The sequence below is a fragment of the Elgaria multicarinata genome, chromosome 8 (assembly GCF_023053635.1).
Source record: "Elgaria multicarinata webbii isolate HBS135686 ecotype San Diego chromosome 8, rElgMul1.1.pri, whole genome shotgun sequence".
NCBI classification, from domain to species: Eukaryota; Metazoa; Chordata; class Lepidosauria; order Squamata; family Anguidae; genus Elgaria; species Elgaria multicarinata.
This window is the reverse complement of record NC_086178.1, coordinates 44,617,613-44,641,682: the sequence shown is the minus strand read 5'-3', so window position 1 is coordinate 44,641,682 and position 24,070 is coordinate 44,617,613. Positions and strand designations below refer to the sequence as shown.

Below are 24,070 nucleotides of genomic sequence, written 5' to 3'. Positions count from 1 at the left end.
CAGTTCCACAAGCAGCAGCAGCTTCTTCAGGAACCCACAAGGAGTATAGGCACTAGACTATGACCATGGCTAGACCAGGCCTATATCCCAGGATTGTCCCGGGATCATCCCTGTGACACACAGGGATGACACACAGGGGATCCTGGGAGCAGGCAGGGATGACCCCTCCATTTGCCTGGGATAATCCTTAGGTCTAGCTAAGGCCTATGTCAGGAAGATCATTGAAGGCAACCATAGGAAACGTGGGCACTCTGATCCCCTGCTGAGGAATGGGCAGAAAAAATAAAATAAAAAAAATAAAGGATAGGATCTTCTAAGAAAACTAGATGGGGCTTTTGCTTTTCTTCTCTAAGGTGGAGCTTTAATCAGCCATGATGGGCAGAGATTGAGAGAGTAAGTGATCAGCTTTACAACTACAAACACCATGTGGGCTGCAGCATCTGAAACAAATCCCACAAAACTGATACAGATGGTTCACTGGTCACCCCACTTGAGTCTGTCTGAAAACTGCCTGGCATCTAAGTAGGCACAAAGGTGAGCAATTTCTTCCTTAAAAGCATCAGTGAACTTATCACAGTAGGTTGCCAAGGGTTCAGGTACCTCAGTCACAGGAGCAGATGTTAACAAAACCCAAACCACATGGAACAGCTCTGCTAGGTGTCTGCTTGAAAATGCAAAAGATGCAGTAATTTTTGTTGTTGCTGCTGCCCACTATGCCACACAATAGGCATGGTTATATCCCTTGATGCATGTTTAATCACCAAATACATTCCAGCAATCATCTGACCTGTTTCATCACCTGCTATTCCCGTGATACCATGAAGTAGTACAGGCTCCACAATGCTGGAGAGATTGTGTTGATGACTTGTCTCATCTCACCATCCCAATATGAGACTAGGCCTCAACAGAATAAACAGTCTTGTCCACTCATCCAACAGTGACCCAGACACATCAGAGACAGCCTTGGCTAGCTTGGTCAGGAAGGCTACAGTGCAGCAGGGTGGGTGATACACCAGCAGCCACCCCAGTGGTGCAACACTAGGTGCAAGCTCTCATACATGTAGGGTATCTCCTAGTGAGGATGATGAACTTTTATAGACCATGGTGATCCTCCCCCACTGGGTGTGCACAGCTGGGTAAGGTCAGACCCCCCCCCAGTTCACCAACCTATGTCTCAGTGATGTATGCCAGGTCAGCTTCCTCATTCTTGATTAAATTGTGGATGAGTGAAGTTTCTTATAATGAACCAACCTGGTGTTCAGCAGCAGCAGCAGCAGCAGACCAATTTGGAGCTACCACAATTTAGAAGGGCCAGAAAGAGGACCATCTCCAGAGATCCGTCCCTTGTTCACAGTTCACCCAGTTCCCACCCTTAACCTATGGGAGGGGTGAGCATCCCAACTTCTCCCATGATAGATAGTCATCCCTCCCAATTACAGCAGCAGTTGATTGTTGCTATACAGTGCTTGGGTTGGATCCCGACTGTTAGTCATACTTTCGTTGAATTGATGCCAATGCCTAACGTGTTTCATGGATTACAATGGGATTACTGTGTGACTTGTTTTAGTCTGGATCAAACCCTGTGTGTAATAATGAGAATTTGGATATCCGGAAAGGAGCTGCAGATCTGTTTTCTGGCTTTGGAGAAAGATGCACTTGCTGTTCCTAATTGCTTTGGCTTACAGTTGAGCATTGGCCAGTTGAGAGTGGGACAGCAGGTAGAATTGCTAGGAAATCATCTGTTAACATCTGTTACAGAAGAAGGCAAGCAGGGAGACCCATCCGGTTTTATCCTGATGCAGCCAGTTAGGGGCAAATGATTTGTGACAAATCTGGGGAATCAAATGAGTTAATGAAGTGTTCATGGTGGTCATCCGCCAGATATTTCTCAGTGCAAATTGATGACTGTACAGTATGTAGACTCTGGCAAGGGGCTAATGGCCAAGGCTGGGTGGACAAGACATGCAGTGAAGTAAACTGGATAGTGGGCTGTGTGTTTAGTCAGCAAGCAGGAGCAGTAATTTATCATAAACACATAGCATATAAACTCATTCGTACAGAGACAGCCATGCATATTTAAATGAACGAAGGTGCAGCAACAGGGTAACTCCACTTTTGAGACCAACCAGAAGGCCATGCCAACATTCCAAGACCCCTTCCTGCTGAAGAGGTGACACTAATGGAGTGGTATGAGAACTAAAGTTTTGAACATAAAGGGGACATAACTTTAAGAGATGGGTATAGTAATGTTTATATATACACACACACACACACACACACACACACAGAGAGAGAGAGAGAGAGAGAGAGAGAGAGAACGAACTGTGGCAGCATAATTAACCTTTAGAGCAGCCTTCCCTCTTGTTTCTACCCACCCCCCCAGGCCATCATTGTAACATATGTGATGCCAGTACTTGGGTCAAGTTGGAAGCCCAACCTCTGAGAAGTATTTTCTAAATGTGAGAGGACTGGATCTCAGTAGTTAGTAGTGAAGAAAGAAGCTAGGAAGCTGCCTCATACTGAACCAGACCATTGGTCCATCTAGCCCAGTATTGCTGCCACTGATTGACAGTGGCTTTCCAGGTTTCAGGCAGGATTATTTCCTTGCCCTGCCTGGAGAAGCCAGGGATCAAACTTGGGACCTTCTACATGCAAAGTGGGTGCTCTATCTCACAGAGCTAAGGCATTCTGCACATTTTCAAAGCAGTCTTCTTTCTTACTTTCCCAAAGCAGATCATGGTTGACTAGTGAACCACTAGCCAATTTTTGGTGGACCAGTAAAGGCTGGTTTCTGCAATTCTTGCAGAATACTGGATTGGTTTGATCCTGCAAGACACTTCTTATACTTTTTGGCAAGAGTGCACACTCAGGTCACTTAACTCAATTAGCTATGTCTTAACTGTAAAGAGATCTTGAGTAACCATGCACTCCTGCTTTGTAATTTTTTTAAAAAAACATATTGGGTGGGCTACAGGGATTCTAGTAAAGAAAAAGTGCAGTAATGCCCATGGAATAGCCTGAGGGCACATCCTAAGCAGGCCAGAGCCTGGTCCATGTCTAGATGGGAGACTACCTGGGAACATCACATATGACCTCTTGGGTACATAATTGAAAAACTCAAGAGTATGTAATACATAATCATGATGCTACAGAAGAGGTTGACATCACAAAACTAAAGCCATGCCACTGCCACATTGGAGTTAAAAACAGAACATGTTTGGTTCTGATTTAGGCTAAACCCAAGGCTGGTTAACATGCATAGGTATGTTCATTAATACAGCATGTGTAATACATATTGGACATGATTCATCCAATGTTCACCATCAGAAGTAACTTTTACATGTTCAGATGAATGCACGTACAGGGGGAAGCAGGACTGTGCCTGTTGGCCCCATACTGTGCAGTTTGTACACACATGGCTCTTTCACACCTTCCACAAAACTTGCATATGGGGCAGAGTAAGCAGGGATAATCCTGTTCTCCGTTGGACAGGCATTCATCCAAATATGTGAAAAGTGCTAATGCATGCATGATTTCCACAACACCTGCTATGAAAAGTGGTGGAAGGAAAACAGACACCAGGAAAATCGCAGCATACTTATGTAAGAGATCAGGAACATCATCACCCAGGGAAAAATCATGTTTCCTTACTGTCGCTTCTCTGCCTGTGTGTTTGTGTTTCATTACTTCCTCTTTTGAAAGAGGAAGTGAACAACATGCATGTGGCCCATTCAGTGGGTTGTTTTGATCACACTGCTTCTCCTGCACACAGCAGGAGATTGCTGCAAGTTCTGTCTCAAAAATAATTTGGTTTTACTGGGGTCTTCTTTTGTTGTACGAAGAAGGCTAGAAGGGGTGGGAGGTGTGTGGGATGCAGATGTTGTCATGAATAGGACGGGTGAAAATCTCTTGAGTGCCCAGTAATGACCATGCAGTAGAACACTCATCTGATGACACCCTAAGACTACTACTATACATGAACCAGTGCTAAGCGCTGAGAGCCAGTGTGGGACTGAGACTCAGGAGATCCAGGTTCTAGTCGTTGTCCCCTTGGCCATGAAGGTTACTGGGGCATTTGGGGCCAGTCACTGACTCTCAGCCTTACCTGCCGCATAGGGATGTTGCAAAGATAAAATGGAGAGGAGGAGGAGGAGGACCATATTAGCAGCCTTGTCTTCCTTGAAGAGGTGGGGCGAAAGCAGGGGATATTAATGTAATAATAAATAAAATGTGAAGCAGCTTCTGTTCTGTTTATGCAATGCGTGTTTACATCCTTTCCCCTAGACAGCATGTAGAAGAAATTTGCTTCATTGCTCTGGAGTAAAAGATGTAAAGACTGCCTTTTGCCCAAGCGTATTAAATGCCACTTTCATTCTGAAGGAAAAGTAGTGGATTAGCAGCTGTTCTTGGTATGGAGCAGCGACCAAACAGTAAACAAGATGCTCCCCTTCCTTCTCTTGTTCTGCAATAGACCTTAGAAAGGAGGGAGATGGAGAAATCCTCTCAGCCTGGAAGCCCCATGGTGACACCTCATTTTCTAAGCTCTGCTGCTTCTCAGGGAAGGAAGGGAACATGCAAGCGAGAGAAGGCAGCTACCTTGTCTCTGGGGGTGAGCTAGAGCTGCTCATCCTTTCTCTGGGCGGTCCATCATAGAGAGCTGCTCACAGAGTACCAGCCCTATCATCCCCTCACTTGCTCATCAGCACTCTCTCGCTGGGTGGTGTGGTGATGAGGACAGCGCTCAGCAAGCCCAACCTTTCTGACCACACCACCCAGAGTGAGAGAGTGAGAAAGTAAGAAAGCAGTCTGCCCCTGCAAGAAAAAGCCACCCTATCCGTTTGCTCACTCACTTCCTAGGGGTGGCACGGATGGGCCCAATTCTTCCCACGGTGCAGCCCACAGAAAGATGGCACATGAGCAGAGCTTTCCAGAGGGAAAGAGCAAATGATCGATAAGTGGCGGGACGTTCCTCACTTGCCCAGTTCTCCCTGCTAAGAGAAAGAAAAAAGGCGAGTGACCCTGTGAAGGCAGCGGCAGCGCCACTGTCTCCTCTCCCTTGTCCTCTCTTCCTCTCCGCGTGGCACAGGAGGATTCGGCTCGCTGGGCTGAATCTGCGCCGCTGCGCCACCCAGGGAGTGAAATCAGGGAAGCAAGGGAGACGATGGGGCTGCTACTGCCACGACCAACCTTCTGTGCCTCGCCACTCATAGATCCAGGGCAAGTAACAGGGCCCCCCTTTCTCGGCAGCCCCTGGGCCCTGCTGCAATGCCCAGAAAGGATGAACAAGAGAGAGGAGAGGTAAAAGCAGTCCCGCCTGCTGTTGCTCCCCATCAGAGCTTAGGAGCTGTTCCTTCAAAATAAAAGTGCCAGTGTTAAGCACGCTTCTCAAAAAACCGCCCCCCGACAAACCCGTGCGTAACTTAACTGTAGTTCACAGGCGGTTCTGGACCAAGCCGACCGCGGATGCCCCTTCCAAGCGAGCATCTTCGCGTCCCTCCCCTCCTTCCTCATGAATATTCATGTCTCTCCTCCCAGTGACGTTGCAGCAGTCCCGCGGTGAAAGCTGGAGAGCTGCTTTGGTCCTGGCAGTAAAGACTGTGAATGACTGAGCAGCAGCAACACTACTACTAATAATAATAGCAGACGGCGCCGCCGCCGCCGCCGCTTCCCTTGCGTCGCCGTCCCTCTCCTAGCTGTGGCCACAGCCCAGAGAAGCAGGCGGTCTGAGGGAGCTCAGCCTTGTGAGCAGGGAGACGGCTGTGGTGGTGCCGGCGGCGGCGGTGGTCAACCCCGACAAATAAAGCACGTTCTGCCGCCCGGGTGCGGAAAGGATGAGGCAATGCCGGGAATGGGCGCTGCTCCTGTTGGGGGTCGGCAGTCTCCTCGCCGCCAAAGGTAGGCGAAGTTTCCCCCCCCCTCCTCTTTCTTTTCTTTCTTTCTTTCTTTCCGAGGCGAGCCTGCTGCGCAGGTGTGCGAGGGGCGCTGCCTCGCTGGCTTGGCGCGAGACCTGCTGGAGCCGCTCTAGGGGCGTCCAAAGGCGCGGGGGCGGCGGCGGTTCGGTCTGTCTGGCGTGTTGTGTGCTTGAAGGACTCGGGCGCCACACGGTCATAGTGGGGTTTTTTGTTTGTTTGGGGTGGCCTTTTTTAAGGGCACGGTCTGGGGGTACCTGGGACGGAGCAGGTTTCCTAGGTACCCCTCAAAACTGCAGCTGGCGGCGGGCAGGTAGTCGCGTCCGAGGATGGGCGGAAGGGGAAGAGGCTCCCTCCGTGGGCTTCTACCTTGGAGCTTGTGAAAGTTTGAGGCGTCGCGAGGACGAGCGAGGGGAAGCAGTCGGAGTTAGGGGCGGCGTGGAGTGGGGGGGGGGAGGGAGGAATTAGGCATGCGTGTTGCGCTCCGATGATTGGGTGGTTATTTAATGTCTGGGAAGGTTCGGCGTCTCGAACACGGCTCTCCTCCGAGACTGATGCGCCGACCCTGGCTCTCGGTGGCTTAAATAGATTACCGCGCTGAGCTAAGGGCAGCCAGTGGCTGCAAATTCACGCCCCGAGGAGATTGGAGGAAGCGATTAGGATGCTGCACAAGGGGCGAAATGTTTATTTGACGTTTAGAGATTAATCTAGGGAGGAATCTGATTTGAGTGGGTGATATTACAGGACCTCTGGCCAAAGGGCATATTTGAAAAGATTATTTGAATCCATAGAGATGGCGCTGTGTGTGTAAAGCTATTACTTGTTGCTTCCGTTCTTGCATAAGCGAAGTTTAAAACACCTTCAGATGGTGACTGTGCACTTTGCCCAAGGAATAAAGGTGTTCGTCCTTATTTTAGCTGGGAGAGCCCACTCAGCTGTGGACTTCCAATTCCACTTTGAGATTGTTGGTCCTTCTTAGTTCAAGTTGAAGTACATTAGGGCATTTCATACAAGTTTTGATGTCATGTTGCTTCAAAAGAAAGCAATTCTTTTCAAACTGGGTAGGGAAAAGAATAACAGTCTCTGTAGCATTAGACTGTTCAAATGAATCCCAAGTGGCTTTCACTGCTCCCACTATGATGAAACATGCTATTCATAGATTTATTTTGATTGTATGCATCAGTAATTTCCGCTTTTAATGCAACCAAATTTGCTGTACAGCAATTGCAGTTCATCTCAACATCTGTGGTTTGCCTTAGCTGCTAACAATTAATTGTTTCCCCTTTCTCTGACTTCTTGCATTTCTGCTGTGAACAACAACTGTTCTGTGCTAAGCAGAAGTGTCAAAAACTTTACTATCAGCTGCTTTGAAAATGCCCTGTTCTTACATTTAAAAATATTTTTGTTTTGAGACAAAAAGTTTATATTTATCAGTACTTGTGTACATCTAAGCGTAAATCATGTGGAAAGCTTGGCAAACTCTGTTTTGAGCATAAAGGTCATCACTCTGTTTACTGTTTGTCAAACTTTCTGTGATTGTCATGCAATTTGATTGTAATATATTTGACAGTGATGACAAGTATGTCTGGAAGTATCACACTATTTATTGGCAATGGTCCTTCTGTTTATCTTCTTTAAAATGACTCCCATTGCATATCCTTCTGGAACATACGTGAGGGTTCTCCCCAACCCCTATAGGCATTTGGAAAGAGTTATAGCTTAAAGGCTGGTGTATCTGAGTTCTGTCAAGAGTTCCAAATTCTGTTTTACCACTGGAGGGCTGCAAAGTGCATTCTTAGACTTCAACAATTTTACATGATGTTTAATGTTTCATATGAAAATACTTTGTATAAACATTACAGGAAAATGAGAAATAGATGTCAACAAAGTATTAAGCCTTCATTCTTGATGTCTTACTTAAATATGGGGAATCACCAAGGATGGCATTCTTTCCCCCCTTGTTGATTTTAGTTTTGTTTCCATAAATAACTAAAAATGCCCAAGAATTTCCAATTTTGGTATGTCGCTTCAAAAGAGGATAGCTTGATAAAAAAAAAGCATACACACAGGTGAAAAACAAGTGTGCTTTATAGTGCAATCCTACACATGTCTACTCAGAAGTAAGCCCCACTGAATTAAGTGGGACTTACTCCCAGGTAGGTGTACATAGGATTACAGCCTAATAGTCATATGAAGTGTCTGGGATTAGGATCTAAAGCTAGTTGCTTTGTAGCTTGAATGTTGATGTCTGGTCTCTTTACATAGCTAATGTATGTTTTTGTGTATCTAGCAAAAGTAAGTAGTGATTCAATCCACTTCTTGATTTAGCTGTCATTTCACTTTGGTGGAGCAGATGGTTGAGTATCAAAGACAACTGAACAACTCCTATCTTGGCTACCTCTACTGGCTACTAAAGAGAACTGTCTGATGAGGCCCTTTATTTTCCTTTTTTCTATGTATAGACAAACATATCCCCATAAATGTTTCAATCAAAAAGCTGCAAGGGAGCCAATATATTCCTTGCTATTTTTCTGAGATAGGTAATATATTATAAATATTTTAATACTACAAATATTTATATGGCATCACTAATGTACTTGACACTTTGTGGAGCAATATAAGCAAAAGGACAAGGAACTTAATCTACATGACAATGAACTAGAAGATGTCTGTGGACATCATCTTTCTTCATACCCCACAATCAATCCATATGAAAGACACTTCATTGACATTAGAGAAACTGTAATGTTCTGCCAAAGATCACCAGTCTAAAGTTATGACAGATGTTGCTAGCTGTCAAATTGGATGAAACTAAGAAATTTGTCATTAAAAGTATAACATCAGATCTTGGTGATGTGATAAACAAAATATCTGAGAAACAGGGCTTATTCAGAATGCTCTGTTCATAGAATCTAGCCTTATTTTGAGTATTCTATATATGCCTTTGATTTAGATTAGTGGACATATTGGATGTGACTGTCAACAGCATGTAAACAATGAATGCAAATGAGTTCATATTCTACTTTTAAAAGTAACAAATACATTATGAATGAATGTGTGTTTAATGTGACCAAATCCAGGGAATCTGTCTTCAAGTACTGGTAATTATTGTTATTACAACAGTTGAAGCAGCTATACTTATGCAGCTTCTAATGTGATTAGTTTTTTTAAAAAAATGATTTCAGCAGTCCAAGTTTCCACTGCCAGTATCTTCTAATTTAGAAAGGGCATTCATGTTCATAAAGAACTGTGAATTCTGGAAAGTGAGTTGCTGCACATCATGACTTGCATTCATTGGTTATTTTTATACAAGGTTTTTTTTTTTTTACAGCAACTTTTTTTGTACCAGAGATGTGTGACCTTGCATGTTGAATCCTGTTCCCTGCTTTGTAAGCTATGCAAAAAGAAAACTCCTAGCGGGACTTACTGAGCACTAGAGAACATCTGATACGAAGTGTCAGTCCCTAAGGCAGCTTACAATATTTTCTATCAGATATTGAAGAAAATACTTACATTTGCTAAATCCTTATTTCATATCCTTCACACTATGTCATTGCTCTTGCCCTCTTTCTCAAAGTGCATAATTCAAGGTCTCTGGAATGGTAACCTCAATTTTTCCTTATTTGCTTCAAAGATATCCTCTCCTGCTTTAAGAGGATTATATTAAGAAAATAGATAAATGGAGCTAGCCCAGTAGAGGTTGATCTGAAATAACTACTCTGAATAGCGAAATCCCTTAATGTTCATAATCAGATCTCTGTTAAGAAAATGGATATATATTTATATTTTAAGTAGCAAATAGATTAGAAATGTAATTTATTTCTTTATCTGGTCAAATAATTGGCTAAACTGTGAAATATTAATGCAGCCTAATTTTAAAGGATGCAGCCTACAATTTTAAAGGAAGTATTACCTTTATTGTAATGAAATCTCACTTAGATGAAAATCAGCTACCTGTCATTGCTGCAACCCCCCAGATAGGTTTTACTTTATTTGTTTATAATGAGATGTGTATAATCTCCCTCATGCAAGTTGTTTCAGTAGCACCTTGAGCAGAGCAGCTTCATCAGGCTGATACAGAATTGACACTGACATTCTCAATACTGATCTCTTCTTGCACTAATGAAAATATTTCTTGGTGTAACGTATTATCTAAATGGTTGCTGAAGCTGACTTCCAACTAGCAGTCCCTGTAGGTAGCAGAAGACCCTCATATCTCAAGAGCGTCACTCAACTTCATTTCATTGCTGATCCCACAAAAAACAATATATATTGCATATTGTAAAGTTGGAGTGAAATCATCAGTTCACTATTGGAGATGCAACTTGCCAGGGTTGACTTGAAATGAACTCATGATTGGCGGTGACATCTCCATTACATGGAGGAATGTGTTTGGCAACAGCTGTAGAATTACTCAGTTTACCTGGAATTTATTTAAATCCCAGATCATAGATATTGGAAAGTGTAGGTCGATAAGTCTTCAATTAGTGTCAAAGTGCCCAATGTTAACGGCTTGGAAGGCAACACCCTTGCCTTATAACCATAGAAGACTTTTTTTAAAAGATATTTATAATATTTATATCCTGCTTCATATAAATCTCTAAAGGTTTTATGGTTAAGATTGGATTGAGAGCCTGTTGAACATTGCCATGAACAAATATACGTTCTTTACAAAAATGGAACCTGGATATTAATTATGTTTTTTTTTAATGTTTTGATCAAAACTTTGTTTTCATCTTGAGCACCATACTTTTGCTTGAAAAGTATCTAGCACCTTTTCTTGGCAATGTTGCCTCCTAGACTTTGCTTCTTTCTTCTGTTGTATTTTTTCTCGTCTGTGACATGAGAGATGGGATAAGTGTGAACAGTGAAACAAATATTATAATATTGTCATGGAACCCTCTTGCCTGTCCTGTGAACCAGAGCAGGCTGAGATTCCTCTATTTTACTCTAGGGTAGACTGATACCACCTCTTTATTCTCAGTGATTCTCAAGGAGGAGGCAATTAAAGAGCTGCAGGAATTAACATGAGAGTAAAGAAGAGAAATAATAGTAGTGATCCATGCACTGCTCACCTCGATTGGACTATTGCAATGTACCTGCCCAGATATCAAAGTCTAGTGGGGATGCCCTCTTAACAATGCTTCATTTCCCTGGGATTCAATATGTGGCAAACCAAGAGAGGGCATTCTCAATTCAGGCATTAAAATGGCAGAACTCCACCTCTCTTCACGTATGGTTAACACCAAGTCTTCTAAGTGTTTTGGCACCCTACTCATTCACTCAAACTTCTGATTGAATCAGTGTTGCTGCATCTTGTAAATGGTTTATTTGTGTTTCTTTTCTCCCCTGTTCTACTAATTTGCACATAATGCTAAGCCATGGTATGGACTGTTGAAATCTGTCTTGCTGTGTCCAAACTTGGTTCTGGGTTATGAAATATGGCTTGTTTAGGCCATGGCTTTTTGTGAAGTCTGAACCCAGAACTGTGGGGTATTCTTGACTTGTTTCTGCTGCTGTCCACTAGGGATGTGCTCCGCTTCTCCTCAGACCGGAGAAGCAGGAGCGGATCGGGGGGCTTTGCCTCCCCTTAAGGCAGAGGCGAAGAGGATCGGGGGAGCCGCAGAGCATTGCGGAGCGGATTGAGGTGAAGGCGGATCCTTCACCTCGATCCGGAGCTCCGCAAAAAAAGTAAGGGGGGTTTACTTGGCCCTGCCGCTGTCGCTGATGCCCATGCGGCGATGGTGGCAGGACCAGGTAAACCCCCCTCCCTCCTCTCCCTTACCTGCATCTGTCCGTGGTCCCGCGGCTGCTTCAACTGAGCCCGAGTCCTCTGCGGCGACAGCGGCAGAGCCAGGTAAGGGGGCAAGGGGGAGGGGGGTCTTACCTGCGTCTGTCGCGGCCTGTTGCCACCTCCACTAGAGCCCGTGGCTGAACCAGGAAGTGTAGGCCGCAATTGGGGCCTACAGTTCCTGGTTGAGCCACGGGCTCTAGTGAAGCTGGGATGGGCCGGGACGGACACCGGGGAGGGGGAGGAGGGAGGGGGGCCTTACCTGGTGCTACTCCCTACCACTGCGGAGCTCCGATTCGGAGCCGGAGCTCCACAGCGGAGCAGAGTGGCCCCTAGACTGATTGAGGCGGGGCGGAGCGGGCCCAATCTGCAATTTGCAGATCGGGCGCAAAGAGGATTGGGGGGTCCGTGCACACCCCTACTGCCACTATGAAACAAAGGCACTGAGCAAGAGTAACCTGAAACAAAATTGTTCTGAAGGCTGGTAAAATGGGCGGGAGAGAAACCAGAAATACAGAAAGCAAACCATGGTTTGTTTGCTTGTCTGCAAGACCATTCATGACTAAACTATTGTTAACATAACCCATGACTTGGTGTTAAATGTGAATGCAGCCATTCTGAAGTGACAGTCACTATCAGTTTGGCTCAGCATGACAACATAATTACTTTTATTCAGAATTGTCACTAAGATGATGCTGAGTGTGCCTTATGTACAGCTTTTAAGTAGGTGGATAAAAGTGTGTGTGTGTGTATGTATGTGTAGATCGTAATATGAACAAGTGGGAAGGTTCAAAATGAGAAATTTGAATACTAACAAATGGCCATATTGGGGTTGAGCATGTTTAATCTTAACTATGGTAGTGATGGTTCTTTGATCCTACATAAAGCTAGCTTACAGGGGAAGTCTCTCTCACAATTCTCTTAGCTGTGATTCAACTCAACTGCAGCTTGTGCTTGTGATGAAGCAGTGAGAATAACCTGCTCCCATCCAACACAGCTGAGGTGAAATAAGTTAATAGTTTTTGCCATTTTATCTTGTCTACATGTATTGGTTCTCAGGTTGTGGAGGGATGTCTTGAATCCCTATTATTATTATTATTATTATTATTATTATTATTATTATTATTATTATTCTCCATTCTCAGCCATAACTGCAGTTCCCTTGTCCATACTCCATGTTTTCTTTCTTCTCGCTATCGAGCTCTACCCAGAACAAATGTCTAAGAACTCAAATAATTAATAAGATACAGCAAAGATGATGGCTGAATTCATAACTGCTGGGAAATATATATAGTTGCTTTCCCCAACCTGGTGACATCACAGGATTCCTGACCAGTGGCCATGCTGGCTGTGATTGAAGTCCAAACATCTGTAGGGCACCAGTTTTGGGAAGACTGGTATACAGATTGTAGGGAAGTAGTGCTTTGAGAGAGTTAGACAGAGAAAGAGGACCTACTTTGTTACTGAGGAAGTCTGCAGATAATATCTTTCCACAGAAAATTATTATTTGTCTTCTGCACTACCTTTCTGTCAGGGATATTCAAGTCAGCTTAACCATAATTGAATAAAATCAGCAAATGCATCAAAAAATTAAAGAGATTAATTGACCTGGCTGGTGCTGGGGGAAATCATGACATTTTGTATAACCAAGGCTAGGTGAGGTGGCAAAAGAGAATCTATGTGGGCTTGCTGTCACAAGCCAACTACGCAGGGGAGCATTAAGTTGCATTTCATTTTTCTTTATGGAGATAATCTCTATGTAAGTAAACTCATGTCTCCTCTGCAACATTTAAAGCATGTGGTAACTGCAAATGCAAGATCAGACTGCTGTGTGTTGGCTGCTTGATCAATGTACTTGTATCACACCTGAAATGTTACCGTGCACATCTGTTTTCTTAGACAGGGATCATCTCCTTGAAAAACAAATGGTGAATTTATGGAAGATACTCAGCTTACTCCAAAATCTTTTGTAGTATTGATGTAACATTTCTTTCAATTTACATTGGTTAAAACATCTTCTGCATGTTTCCCCACATTCACAATCACATAAAGTGGATGAATGACATACACAAAAAAGCCCTTCAGTGTTAGTTTGATCATCCATAGGGTTGTTGTTTTTCTTAGGATTTTATACAATTCACTACATGGGAGAAATCTGGTAATATTGCGAGACTGCAGGGTCATTCACACAACCTTTTGTGAAGTCAGCCTGAGATTATTCTATATACATACACACATTTGTCTCACAGAGCCTTTGTGGAAATTGTGATATCCTTGGCTGTAATAGTTGAGTATTGCAATAAAAATTATAACAAAAATAGTCCTTCCTGGCTTGGCTCAATGAAGTTAGTAGGGTTAAACTGAATGTAATTGCAAGTATACTAGCTTAAATATGATTTGGATACAACTGACTTTCTAATAGCGTGTTTCTATTGGCTAATGTGCCAAAATACAGTGCTTTTACAATATCCTACACATGTGAATTCAGCAATAGATATATCAGTATATTTATCCTGCCTTGCCTTACAGTATATAACTTTATATAAGTAAATCAAGGTATGCATGTGTGTGAGTGTGAGTGAGTTGTCTGTAGGTATGGGTATGAATGTGTGTTTGTGAACGGGACAGGGTGTGGGGTGAACCTGCCCACTTCTTGCTTCGGCCTTGCCATTACTGGCATGCAGCTCTGGAAGGCTAGCCCCAAGGGAACGTGGCCCTCAGGCTGAATAATGTTGCCCACTCTTTCTGTAAGGAACATGTCAGAAGCAGGTTGTGTTGGAATCATTTCTTTTTCCTAAAGCTTTTAAAACCTGATTTTGTTCTGACTTTATACTGTTAGTTTTACCCTACCCAGTGTCTGTTTACCCTACCCTGTGCCTGTTTGCATTCTCTTCCCCTCCTTATTGTTTTATTATGATTTTATTAGAATGTAAGCCTATGCGGCAGGGTCTTGCTATTTACTGTTTTACTCTGTACAGCACCATGTACATTGATGGTGCTATATAAATAAATAAATAAATAATAATAATAATACACATGTCGGCAATTAACAGCTTGCAAAAACCTTTATCCACACCAGACATATACTGATAAACATGTTTGACACTAGAAGATCTTATGTGTACATGTTGAAAAAACAATATGCATAAAGGTTTTTGGCAAATGCACCAATGGTTACTTTTCTAATTATAAAATGTACTGAAAGCAATGGTAAAAACATGGTGAGGGACCTGGTAACGCAGTTTGGTGGGTCAGAAGGGCTGTTCAGTATACTTTAGTTAAATGAAATGGTGGCTTCAAAATATAGGTAGGCAGAGAAAGTTAAGATGGCTTGCAGAAAAGGTTGATATACTGTCCTCTACTAAGCTTTTCAAAAATACTGCCAGAGTTAAATATAGGATAGTAGGCAGTGATATTTATGAGGCAGCTGAATAGCAATCTTATTTAGAGTGGGGCTTTTAAAGACGACAGAGTTAACATATCCTAGCAACTGAAATTGAATAGTAACCTATCTACCAATGTTATTCATCCAAGAAAAAAGTATATTTGAAAGGTCTTTGTTAACGTCACCCAGTTTTTTCATTGTGAACTAAAATGTAAAAGGCTTTCTAAACTACTCTGACATATATTGGGCAGTTCATGGAGGTTTGTATTGTCTAAACGGCCATAAAAAACTAGTGAAGATAAGACCATATAGAAGCTTTGGTTTAGAAAGCAGTATTCGATACTATGCTTGATTTCCTCTCCTTAACTATATTGACATCCAACATACCCCACACCAAAAATCATGCAGAGAAGTTATTTTGATGAACTAAAATGAAGCTATGTGAAACGTGTGTGTTTTATATCCCCTTTCTGCATCCTTTTATAGTGTGTTTTAAATTAGTCCCTTTCTCTCCCAGTTTAAACAGAACAGGTGTGTGGCTGTTTTTATATATAATATATATAAACAATGATTAGAAAGCAGTTGCTCAGTAGCTATACTGCTTTTAGAAAAGTGACCTTTACCCTGAAAATTATTTACAGTCCTTGGGGTGGGGGTGGATGGGTGGATGTCCATGCTGGTCATGGTAGGCTAGGCATGATCTTATTTTGAATCCAATATTGGCTTAGCTAGAGGCTTACAAATGCTTTTAATTTCTGAGCTGATTCTCACAAACTATCGTTGGTAAATATAAGATCTCTTGGACATGCAATTTTGTGGGGAGAATGAATGTTTGCATTTGCATTATATCTGCAGAACATTTAGTTATTTTATGCAGTAATAGCAATTCTTTTTCTTTCTTTCTTTTGAAATGTTCTACAATTTGAAATTCTTGTGACTTTTTATAAAGGAAACAATATTTGGATTCTCAGTCTTAATTATTATACTGGGTTAGCTCTGTCAGCCAAACCAATGTACAAGGTTTCCACAATAGGCAGCTTTACAAAAATTGCATCCAAAAAGCAGCTGTGATAGCAAATAAACATATGGAGCTGGTTGCATTCTATGAATAATCTGAACAATTTGCATTCAAATTATTTTAAGGAACTCAATTCTCTGTATGAATGCTCAAGATTTCTGGAACTTTACTTCAGAAATTTACAGTACAGGTATGTAGATACTGCCAGCCAGATTATGGGCAGATCAGCCAGATTATGGGCTCAATAGAATCCTCCCTGCCTGCCTCTTTTATTTATTATGACCTTTCTTTTCTGCCTTTATTTGTCTTGTAAGGAATCCAAGGAGGCTTCTCTTGTGAAGCAGGTCAGGCTGAGAATCAGTGACTGGCCCAAAGTCACCCAGTGAGCTTCATAGCTAAGTGGGTCTAGAACCCAGATTTCCCAAGTCCCACTCCAATACTCTTAACCACTACACCACACTGGCTGTCTTGATAATATCTCTGTTGTGTCTCCTCTACTGCCTTCTAGACCACAAACCAATCCTGCTGCAAACAAGGGCACTGGCAACAGAGAAATACCTAGATGAATACATGAGAAGTACGTTAGAGATTTGTGTGGAAAGGAATGGCCAGTGGACAGCTGACTAGGCAGGGCCAGAAGAAGACTCTATTGAGTTCCATGTACATATAAGGGAGGTACTGGTGTTATGTTTCTGTAATAATAATAAATGCAAAGGAAGATACAGGCTGTTTAACTGGAAAAACTATAAATTGGATGCCATACTAGAACATGCAAATTATGTATTCATGCTAGCATTACATAAATCAGTCATGGATCCTTTAATAGGTTTTACTTGCTCAAAAAAATGGAAGTTTAAATATGGCATGAACATGACCTTGCTTACAGTAGATAAATTTAATGCTGTGTTCATTTCATTTTGCCATTTCAAAAGGTTAAATTGAGACCAGATGGTTAATACAATTTTCACGACGAGGACTGTAGACCAGAAAATGGGAAACCTATTTGAGTGAATTCAAATCAGCAGGATTTGATGACATTCACTCCAGGGTGCTAAGTTTCAAATCAATTAAATAATGTATCTGAGAAGTCATGGATAACAGATGATATCCTAGAAGGCTGTAGAGGAAAACTTGGTCTTCTGTTGTGTTTAAAGATACAAATGAGCATCCCAGATACTTTTAACACATTGGTGCAAATGTGTTGATTTGTTGATTGCTCAGGATTTCTAAATATGGACAGCTATCCATCAATGAACTTGGGCTGTTGCGTGCAATGAACAGTTCAGGAGAGCTACCATTAGAAATAGCCATGAACTTAGGAGTAAAGAAGAACAGAATTATATTGATTTTATGTATTTCTGTGGGATGGTGCTAAAGTAGACTAGGAAGTTGCATTTAGTAGGTAGAGAGATGGCTCTACATTTGCATATTCTGAAATTCCCAGAATAGACTAAATTCTAGGAGCAGCTAGTAGATAACAGTTATCCCATTATTTAAGGAAACTGTCCAGAGAGGTTTAGAAATGAAATAAATAAACAAGGGAGTAGGTTTAGATGTTAAAATTCTGCTTAAATGTTTGTTTGTTACTTATATTAAAGTTCAATATTGAAAACAATGTATACTGCAGCTGCTGGAATCCAGTGAAGTGCAGAAACAATGAGTGAGCATTGGATGAGTAGGACAAGAGAGCTATCATTCATATATCTCAACAGATATAATCATTCCAAAGGTCATTAGAAGGAATAGAGTAGGGATGTGCTCTGCTTCTAATCGGACCGGCGAATTAGAAGCGGAGCGGGGTGCTTCGCCTCCCCTTAAGGCGGAGGCGAAAAGGATTGGGGGGCCGGCGGAGCGTGGCAAAGAGGATCGAGGTGAAGGCGGATCCTTCACCTTGATCCGGAGCTCCGCCAGAAAGGTAGGTGGGGTTTACCGGGCCCTGCCGCTGTCGCCCATGCGGCGATGGAGGCAGGGCCCGGTAACCCCCCGCCCTCCTCTCCCTTACATGCCTCTGTCCGCGGTTCCTCGGCTTCTTCAATTGAGCCCGCGGTTCAACCAGGAAGTCTGGGCCGCACTTGCGGCCCAGACTTCCTGGTTGAACTGCGGGCTCAATTGAAGAAGCTGACGGACCACGGACGGAGGCAGGTAAGGCCCCCCTCCCCCTTGGTCCCTTACTGGGCTCTGCCGCCGCCGCCGCGCAGGCGGCGGTGGCGGCGGCAGGGCCCGGTAACCCCCCCTCACCCTCCTCTCCCAGCCTTACCTGGCACCACTCCCCTCCACTGCGGAGCTCTGATTTGGAGCCGGAGCTCCGCAGCAAAGATGAGTGGAGTATGGGCGGAGCGGCGCGGAGCGGAGCGGGCCGATCTGAAATTTTCGGATCGGCCTGTGGGGCAGAGCGGGGGGTCCATGCACACCCCTAGAATAGAGTATGTAAGAGGCCCATCACAGAATCTGCAACTGAAGTTGTTTGGATGGTGAGCATTCTGGTGAGTACACTTTTTTTGTATGCATCTTTGATTTACTATAATGGCTTATTTGCAGACACAGGCTCAGTTCAGACAACACGTTTCTCAACAGTGGTTTTAGAACTCTGCAGTGGAGTTTTTACACCACCATTGAAATATGTGTTGCCTGGTGGGAAAACAAGCATAAATAGAGAAGGTAGTAGTTGATACAAACAAGTTCCAACTGAATTAGTGCACAAGGCACACAACTACTGTATTATGAAAATATTGGGAGAACAATTATAAACAGCAGAAGGTTTTATAACAAGAACAAAAATTCAACAATTTTGTAACAAAAGCAATATTACCAGATAACATGAAAATTATAAATAAATGTACAATAATAATAATAATAATAATAATAATAATAATCTACAGTGCTGAGATACGAATAAGTCTCTAGAGTATTATAACCAAAAAAACAATACAATGTAATATAGTTACAATAAGAATCCACAGTGTGAAGATGCAAAATGGTATCTTAAGCATTTTTAAACCTTTTGTGTTAAGACACAAAATTGTCTCTTCAGTGTTTTTGAAACCTTTAAACAGGCTACCGGTATAAAAATCCTGTTTTCACAAATGCTTAATCGGAGACACACCATCTATAGGGGTAATGACGTGGAGAAAAGGGGAGTTTAAGGAACAAACTCCTCAAGCAGAATATTCTTAATAGCAGCTTGTGATTATAACTGCTTGTTATAATTGTTCACCCTAACTTTGACTATCAGCTTTCCTTTGTACAACTTTCTGTTTTTTGACACTAGTCCCTCTCATGATGTCATCATTGTCTATAGAAATTAGCACCTTCAACAATTATATATATATATATATATATATATATATATATATTTAAAAAAATACCCAGCAAATTGTAAAAGTGGTTCACCACTGTATTGTAATTTCTGGTCTCTGTGAAGATACTGCTTGTGAGTTTTCACACATAGGCACAATGCTAAACCATGGTTTTTTTCAGCTTAACTCTGGTTGTTTGTCTATCCAAACCTAACCAGACTTGCTAACTTTGTTTTAGCCAACTAACCAGGTTCTGAAACCATCGTTTGAAGTTGTTTTGCGAATCTCATCTTGCACTAGCTATAGTCTGCTATTACATCCAAACTCAGTATCCTGGCTTAATTTTATTTTGTTGCATCTCTCCATCCCTGCTGCCTGCCTGGATAAAGAGAGGTGAGGGAAGAATGGCTCAGAAACAAGATAGCTTGAATCTAAGAGACTCCTGCTCATGCATTCACAGTTCACTCCTTGTTTCCTCACTCTTTCTGATTTCTTCACTCTTCCTGACAAAAGTTTTCTTTCTCTACCCACTTTCTTGTTGCTATACAGCTCAGATTTGCAAAGGATTTTTTTTTATAACTAAAGAACCACAGATGTTATTACCTATATCTAAGAATAGATATATGTAAAAACAACAACAACACTTTTGGTCTTAGCAAGCTATACCAGCAATTCAGCAGATGATGTTACATGGTTTGACTTAAAAGCTTCACTGAAACACCACTTCTACCACTATTTCTGTTTCTGCAATTTCAACCATCTACTAGACCCTTCTTCTGTCCTAATGACCCAAGCTTTTGCTAACAGGTGTTCTTCCGCTTGCTCACTTGTAAGGTTTTAGTACTAAACAAACAACAACAGCAAGTTATCTTTATTGAAAGATTAGTCACAGTGGAAAGAACTACGGCAGGATTATCTATTCTGAAAGATGGTTTTTAAAAGGTGGTTTAATACTGCATCAGTTTTTGTTCTGTTTTATTGTTGTATGTCACTTCAGCAGGGCTCCTACCTACCATAATATTAAAAGAAATATTTTAAATAAATAAATGAAATCCATTGAATAAATAAAATAAACAATAAAATTGTGGTGTTTGATAGGAAAGGGTTAAAGAGAGATAGTGGTGGGCACTATCTTCGAATGGGGGAAGGGAGGAATGCTTTTAAGTTGTTTCATCTTGGCCAAGAACTTCTGAAGAGGAAAGCATTCCTATCTCCTGTTCCTTTTCTATAGCAGGCCAGTAGTGAAAACTGGTAACTCAGGCCTCAGTCAACATAAAGGGCTTCTTTGTGGAAACTGGGTAGGTAGAAGGATGACAAACCATCATCAGGCTAAAATACTCTTATGTTTTGTTTGAATGTCTGTGAACTGGATTCTGGTATATTCAACAAACCATGCTTAACATGAACTATGGGTGAGTGTTATATTCCAACAGGGCCACATATTGTATTGCACTGCACATGGCTAAGCAGCACCATTTAGACTCTTCTGGCATAATAGAAACACAGAGGCACAGCAAAATTTTAATACTGAATAGTTAATTTTGTGGTTATAGTAAGCACAAGATTCAGGGGTAAGTTTACAGTCTAAATGGTATGCATTTTTAGAGGGAACAGGGCAGGAGAATATTCTCTCTGGGATACAAGCTACAAATATTAAAAAGGAAAGTAACTTCCTATGACATTTGATCCTCTGTGTGAAGTATGTATTACTTCATTCTTGTAGTCAAGATGCTATTTTGGCTTTTACCATTATTCACATCAATACAAGCTTCCTCCAAAGGGTCATGCTCTGTTCTCCCCTAAAGAATAACCTTTCTTTTGAAAAAAAAAGTTGACTATAGCTTGTCACATGTTTTTTCTGTTTGAGTTGTGCTGAAATGGCTCACTGTTCTTTTTTTCAGACTACATGAAACAATGGTCTGACTCCTATGTTCCTCACTCACTCTTCTTTACTACACTGTTTCATCATAGCTGTATTTTTCTACTTTCATGTTCTTTCTGTAATATTAATACACCAAATTAAAAGCTTATTTTTGGTTTAACAGCCATAATATGTAAGCCTGACATTATGAAATATATCAAATACAGCAGAAGTTACAATGAATGCAATAATTTAACACTCTCGTATTTTGGGGGTGGTGGATGAGGTGGTAGAGTTTTGGGCCTTAGCTAGACCTACCTTTTAATCCAGGACGGAGGAGGGAAGATCTCGCATTGTTTAATGCAAGACCCCTCCTCCGTTTACATGTGAGGCGCGACGACCTCAGGCAGTGTTGTGTCCACCACTTTTTTTCTTAAAGAGGACGGAGCACACGTACGCTCGTGCGCTAAAGGTAAGTTTTAAAAAATTTAATTACTTTTCCCGCTCCCCCCACCCTACCCCCGATGGGCACAGCGCGCACAGTGCTCCTGAGGAGTGCTGCGCCCCGTGCGAGGAATTGCACAGAGCCGGGCCATACCGCAGCAACAGGCCACACGTTCTGCGGTCTCGGGCTCAGCCCGGGACCGCAGGAAAAGCAGGCCCAAAGGGGAGGGCTCTATCCTGGGGCAAGGGAGGGATCATCCCTCCCTGATCCCAGGATCCCTTGTGCATTATCTGGACGCACAGGGATGATTCCGGGGTTTGCCCCGTGATAAAGCCCGGTCTAGCTAAGGCCTTGGTGTAAATTGCCAAATAATCTGGTTTATTGTGCTGCTTCTGCAACAGAAACCTATGTATATCTTTATCAAATGAACTTGACAGAAACAATAGCAGCCAAGCAAAACAAACCATCTACATTACTACACAAAGAGCAACTGCTTGTCTCTCAGCTTCATTGTCTGATTTTTTCAACAGGTCTAAATTGTTTTATAACGTTTAGCTCTTCATCTCTTAAGATGGAAGTAGTGCTGCCACATCAGTTTCCTAAATGATGTAAAACTGTGATTCATCTTCTGAAAGGTAGCCTCTTAACAATTTCTTCTCCCTGAGGAGAAGCTCTGGGTAGTTACTTAAAAATACTCATGCATGGTTTGTTGAAGTGGGTTTGCATCATATGGGTTTTCATTGAATGAGTTGATGACATGTCTTGTGTGATGGACATAGGAAGTTGCCTTATACCGAACCAGACCATGGGGCAGTTAGCTCAGCTTTGTCTACATTGAATAGGAGGGTTTGTGCTGCATATGTGTTTTATTGAAGCTACAAAATATCCTGTATTTCTTGTGTTTGGGGAATATAGCTGTTGAATTAGTATAATTTTCATATAATGGAGCCCTGTGTGGGGGTTTTCAGGGGTTGAGACTGTTCACACTTCATATAGCAACAAACTATTTATTTATTTATTTATTTATTACATTTTTTATACCGCCCAATAGCCGAAGCTCACTGGGCGGTTCACAAAAATTAAAACCATAATAAAACAACCAACAGGTTAAAAGCACAAATACAAAATACAGTATAAAAAGCACAACCAGATTAAAACCATGCAGCAAAATTGATATAAGATTAAAATACAGAGTTAGAACAGTAAAATTTAAATTTAAGTTAAAATTAAGTGTTAAAATACTGAGAGAATAAGCTGGCAGTGAAAGGAGCATTGAAAGGAGCACAGTGGAGGCGCCAGGCGGACCTCTCTGGGGAGCTCATTCCACAACTGGGGTGCCACAGCAGAAACTAGGGCTGTGCACGGACCCCACCCCCCGAGCTGCTTCATGGCCCAATCCACAACTTTCAGATCAGGCCAATCTGCTTCGGGCCAGTCTGACCCGCTATGCTCCGTGGAGCAAGATCCGGAGGGGCGGACTGACATTTTGACCCCCCCCCTTTCCTACTTACCTGCCTCAGTGGCGAATGGTAGAGGCAGGTAAGTGGTGAAGCGGGGGGCAAAATGGGGGCCGAATAAGCCCCCCTGTCCCCATACCTGGCTCCGCCACCGTCGCTGCACGGACTGCAGCGGCGACAGAGCCAGGTAAGCCCCCTCCCCCCCACTTAACTGCCTCAGTCGCAGTCCAGCGCAGGCTTCATCTGAGGGGCAGGGCTCAAACCGGAAGAGCAGGCTGCAGCCTGCTCTTCCGGCTTGAGGCCTGGCCCTCAGTTGAAGCTGGCACTAGACTGCAACAGAGGCAGGTAAGCCCCCCTGCCCCCTTACCTGCCTCCGCCGCTGGTGCCACACGGACTGCGGCAACGGCAGAGCCAGGTAAGTCCCCTTCCCCCACTACTTACCTGCCTCCATTGCGGTCTGGCGCAGCCTTCAACTAAGGCCCAGGCCTCAGTTGAAACCTGCACCGGACCGTGATGGACACAGGTAAGCCCCCCTGCCCCTTTACCTGGCTCCGCTGCCCTTGCCACATGGACTGCGGCAGCAGTGCTGTCGCCAGGTGAGCCCCCGTCTGCCCCTTACCTGTGTTTGGGGCTCCGGATGGAGGTGAACCGCTTCGCCTCGATCCACAGCTCCCTCGACCCGATCCGGATCTGCCTTTGGTGGATTGGGTCGGTCCACTCTGGATCCACTATCCGAATCGGAGCAGAGCACAGCCCTACAACAAACTCTGGTCTGTCATCCACTAAGTCAGGAGCCTCACCCAATTGTGAAGTTTGTCAGATGTATGTGCTTATTCCATTAGATGTGCAACTGAAAAAGATAATTCATGTAGAAGCCTGTAAAAGGTAGCAAATGTGGGAAAATATTA

At 42.9% G+C, this 24,070-nt stretch overlaps 1 protein-coding gene across 1 annotated transcript in view; it reads left to right on the top strand.

Annotated features, from left to right (window-relative positions):
• The first annotated feature begins 5,495 nt into the window (after positions 1 to 5,495).
• The window catches only part of CLSTN2 (calsyntenin 2), a 491,073-nt gene continuing 472,498 nt past the window's right edge, over positions 5,496 to 24,070 (top strand). Inside the window, exon 1 of the mRNA XM_063132243.1 lies at positions 5,496 to 5,895. Within this exon, the coding sequence (XP_062988313.1) occupies positions 5,832 to 5,895 (64 nt within the window). The 5' untranslated portion in view covers positions 5,496 to 5,831. The remainder of the gene's footprint in view (positions 5,896 to 24,070) is intronic.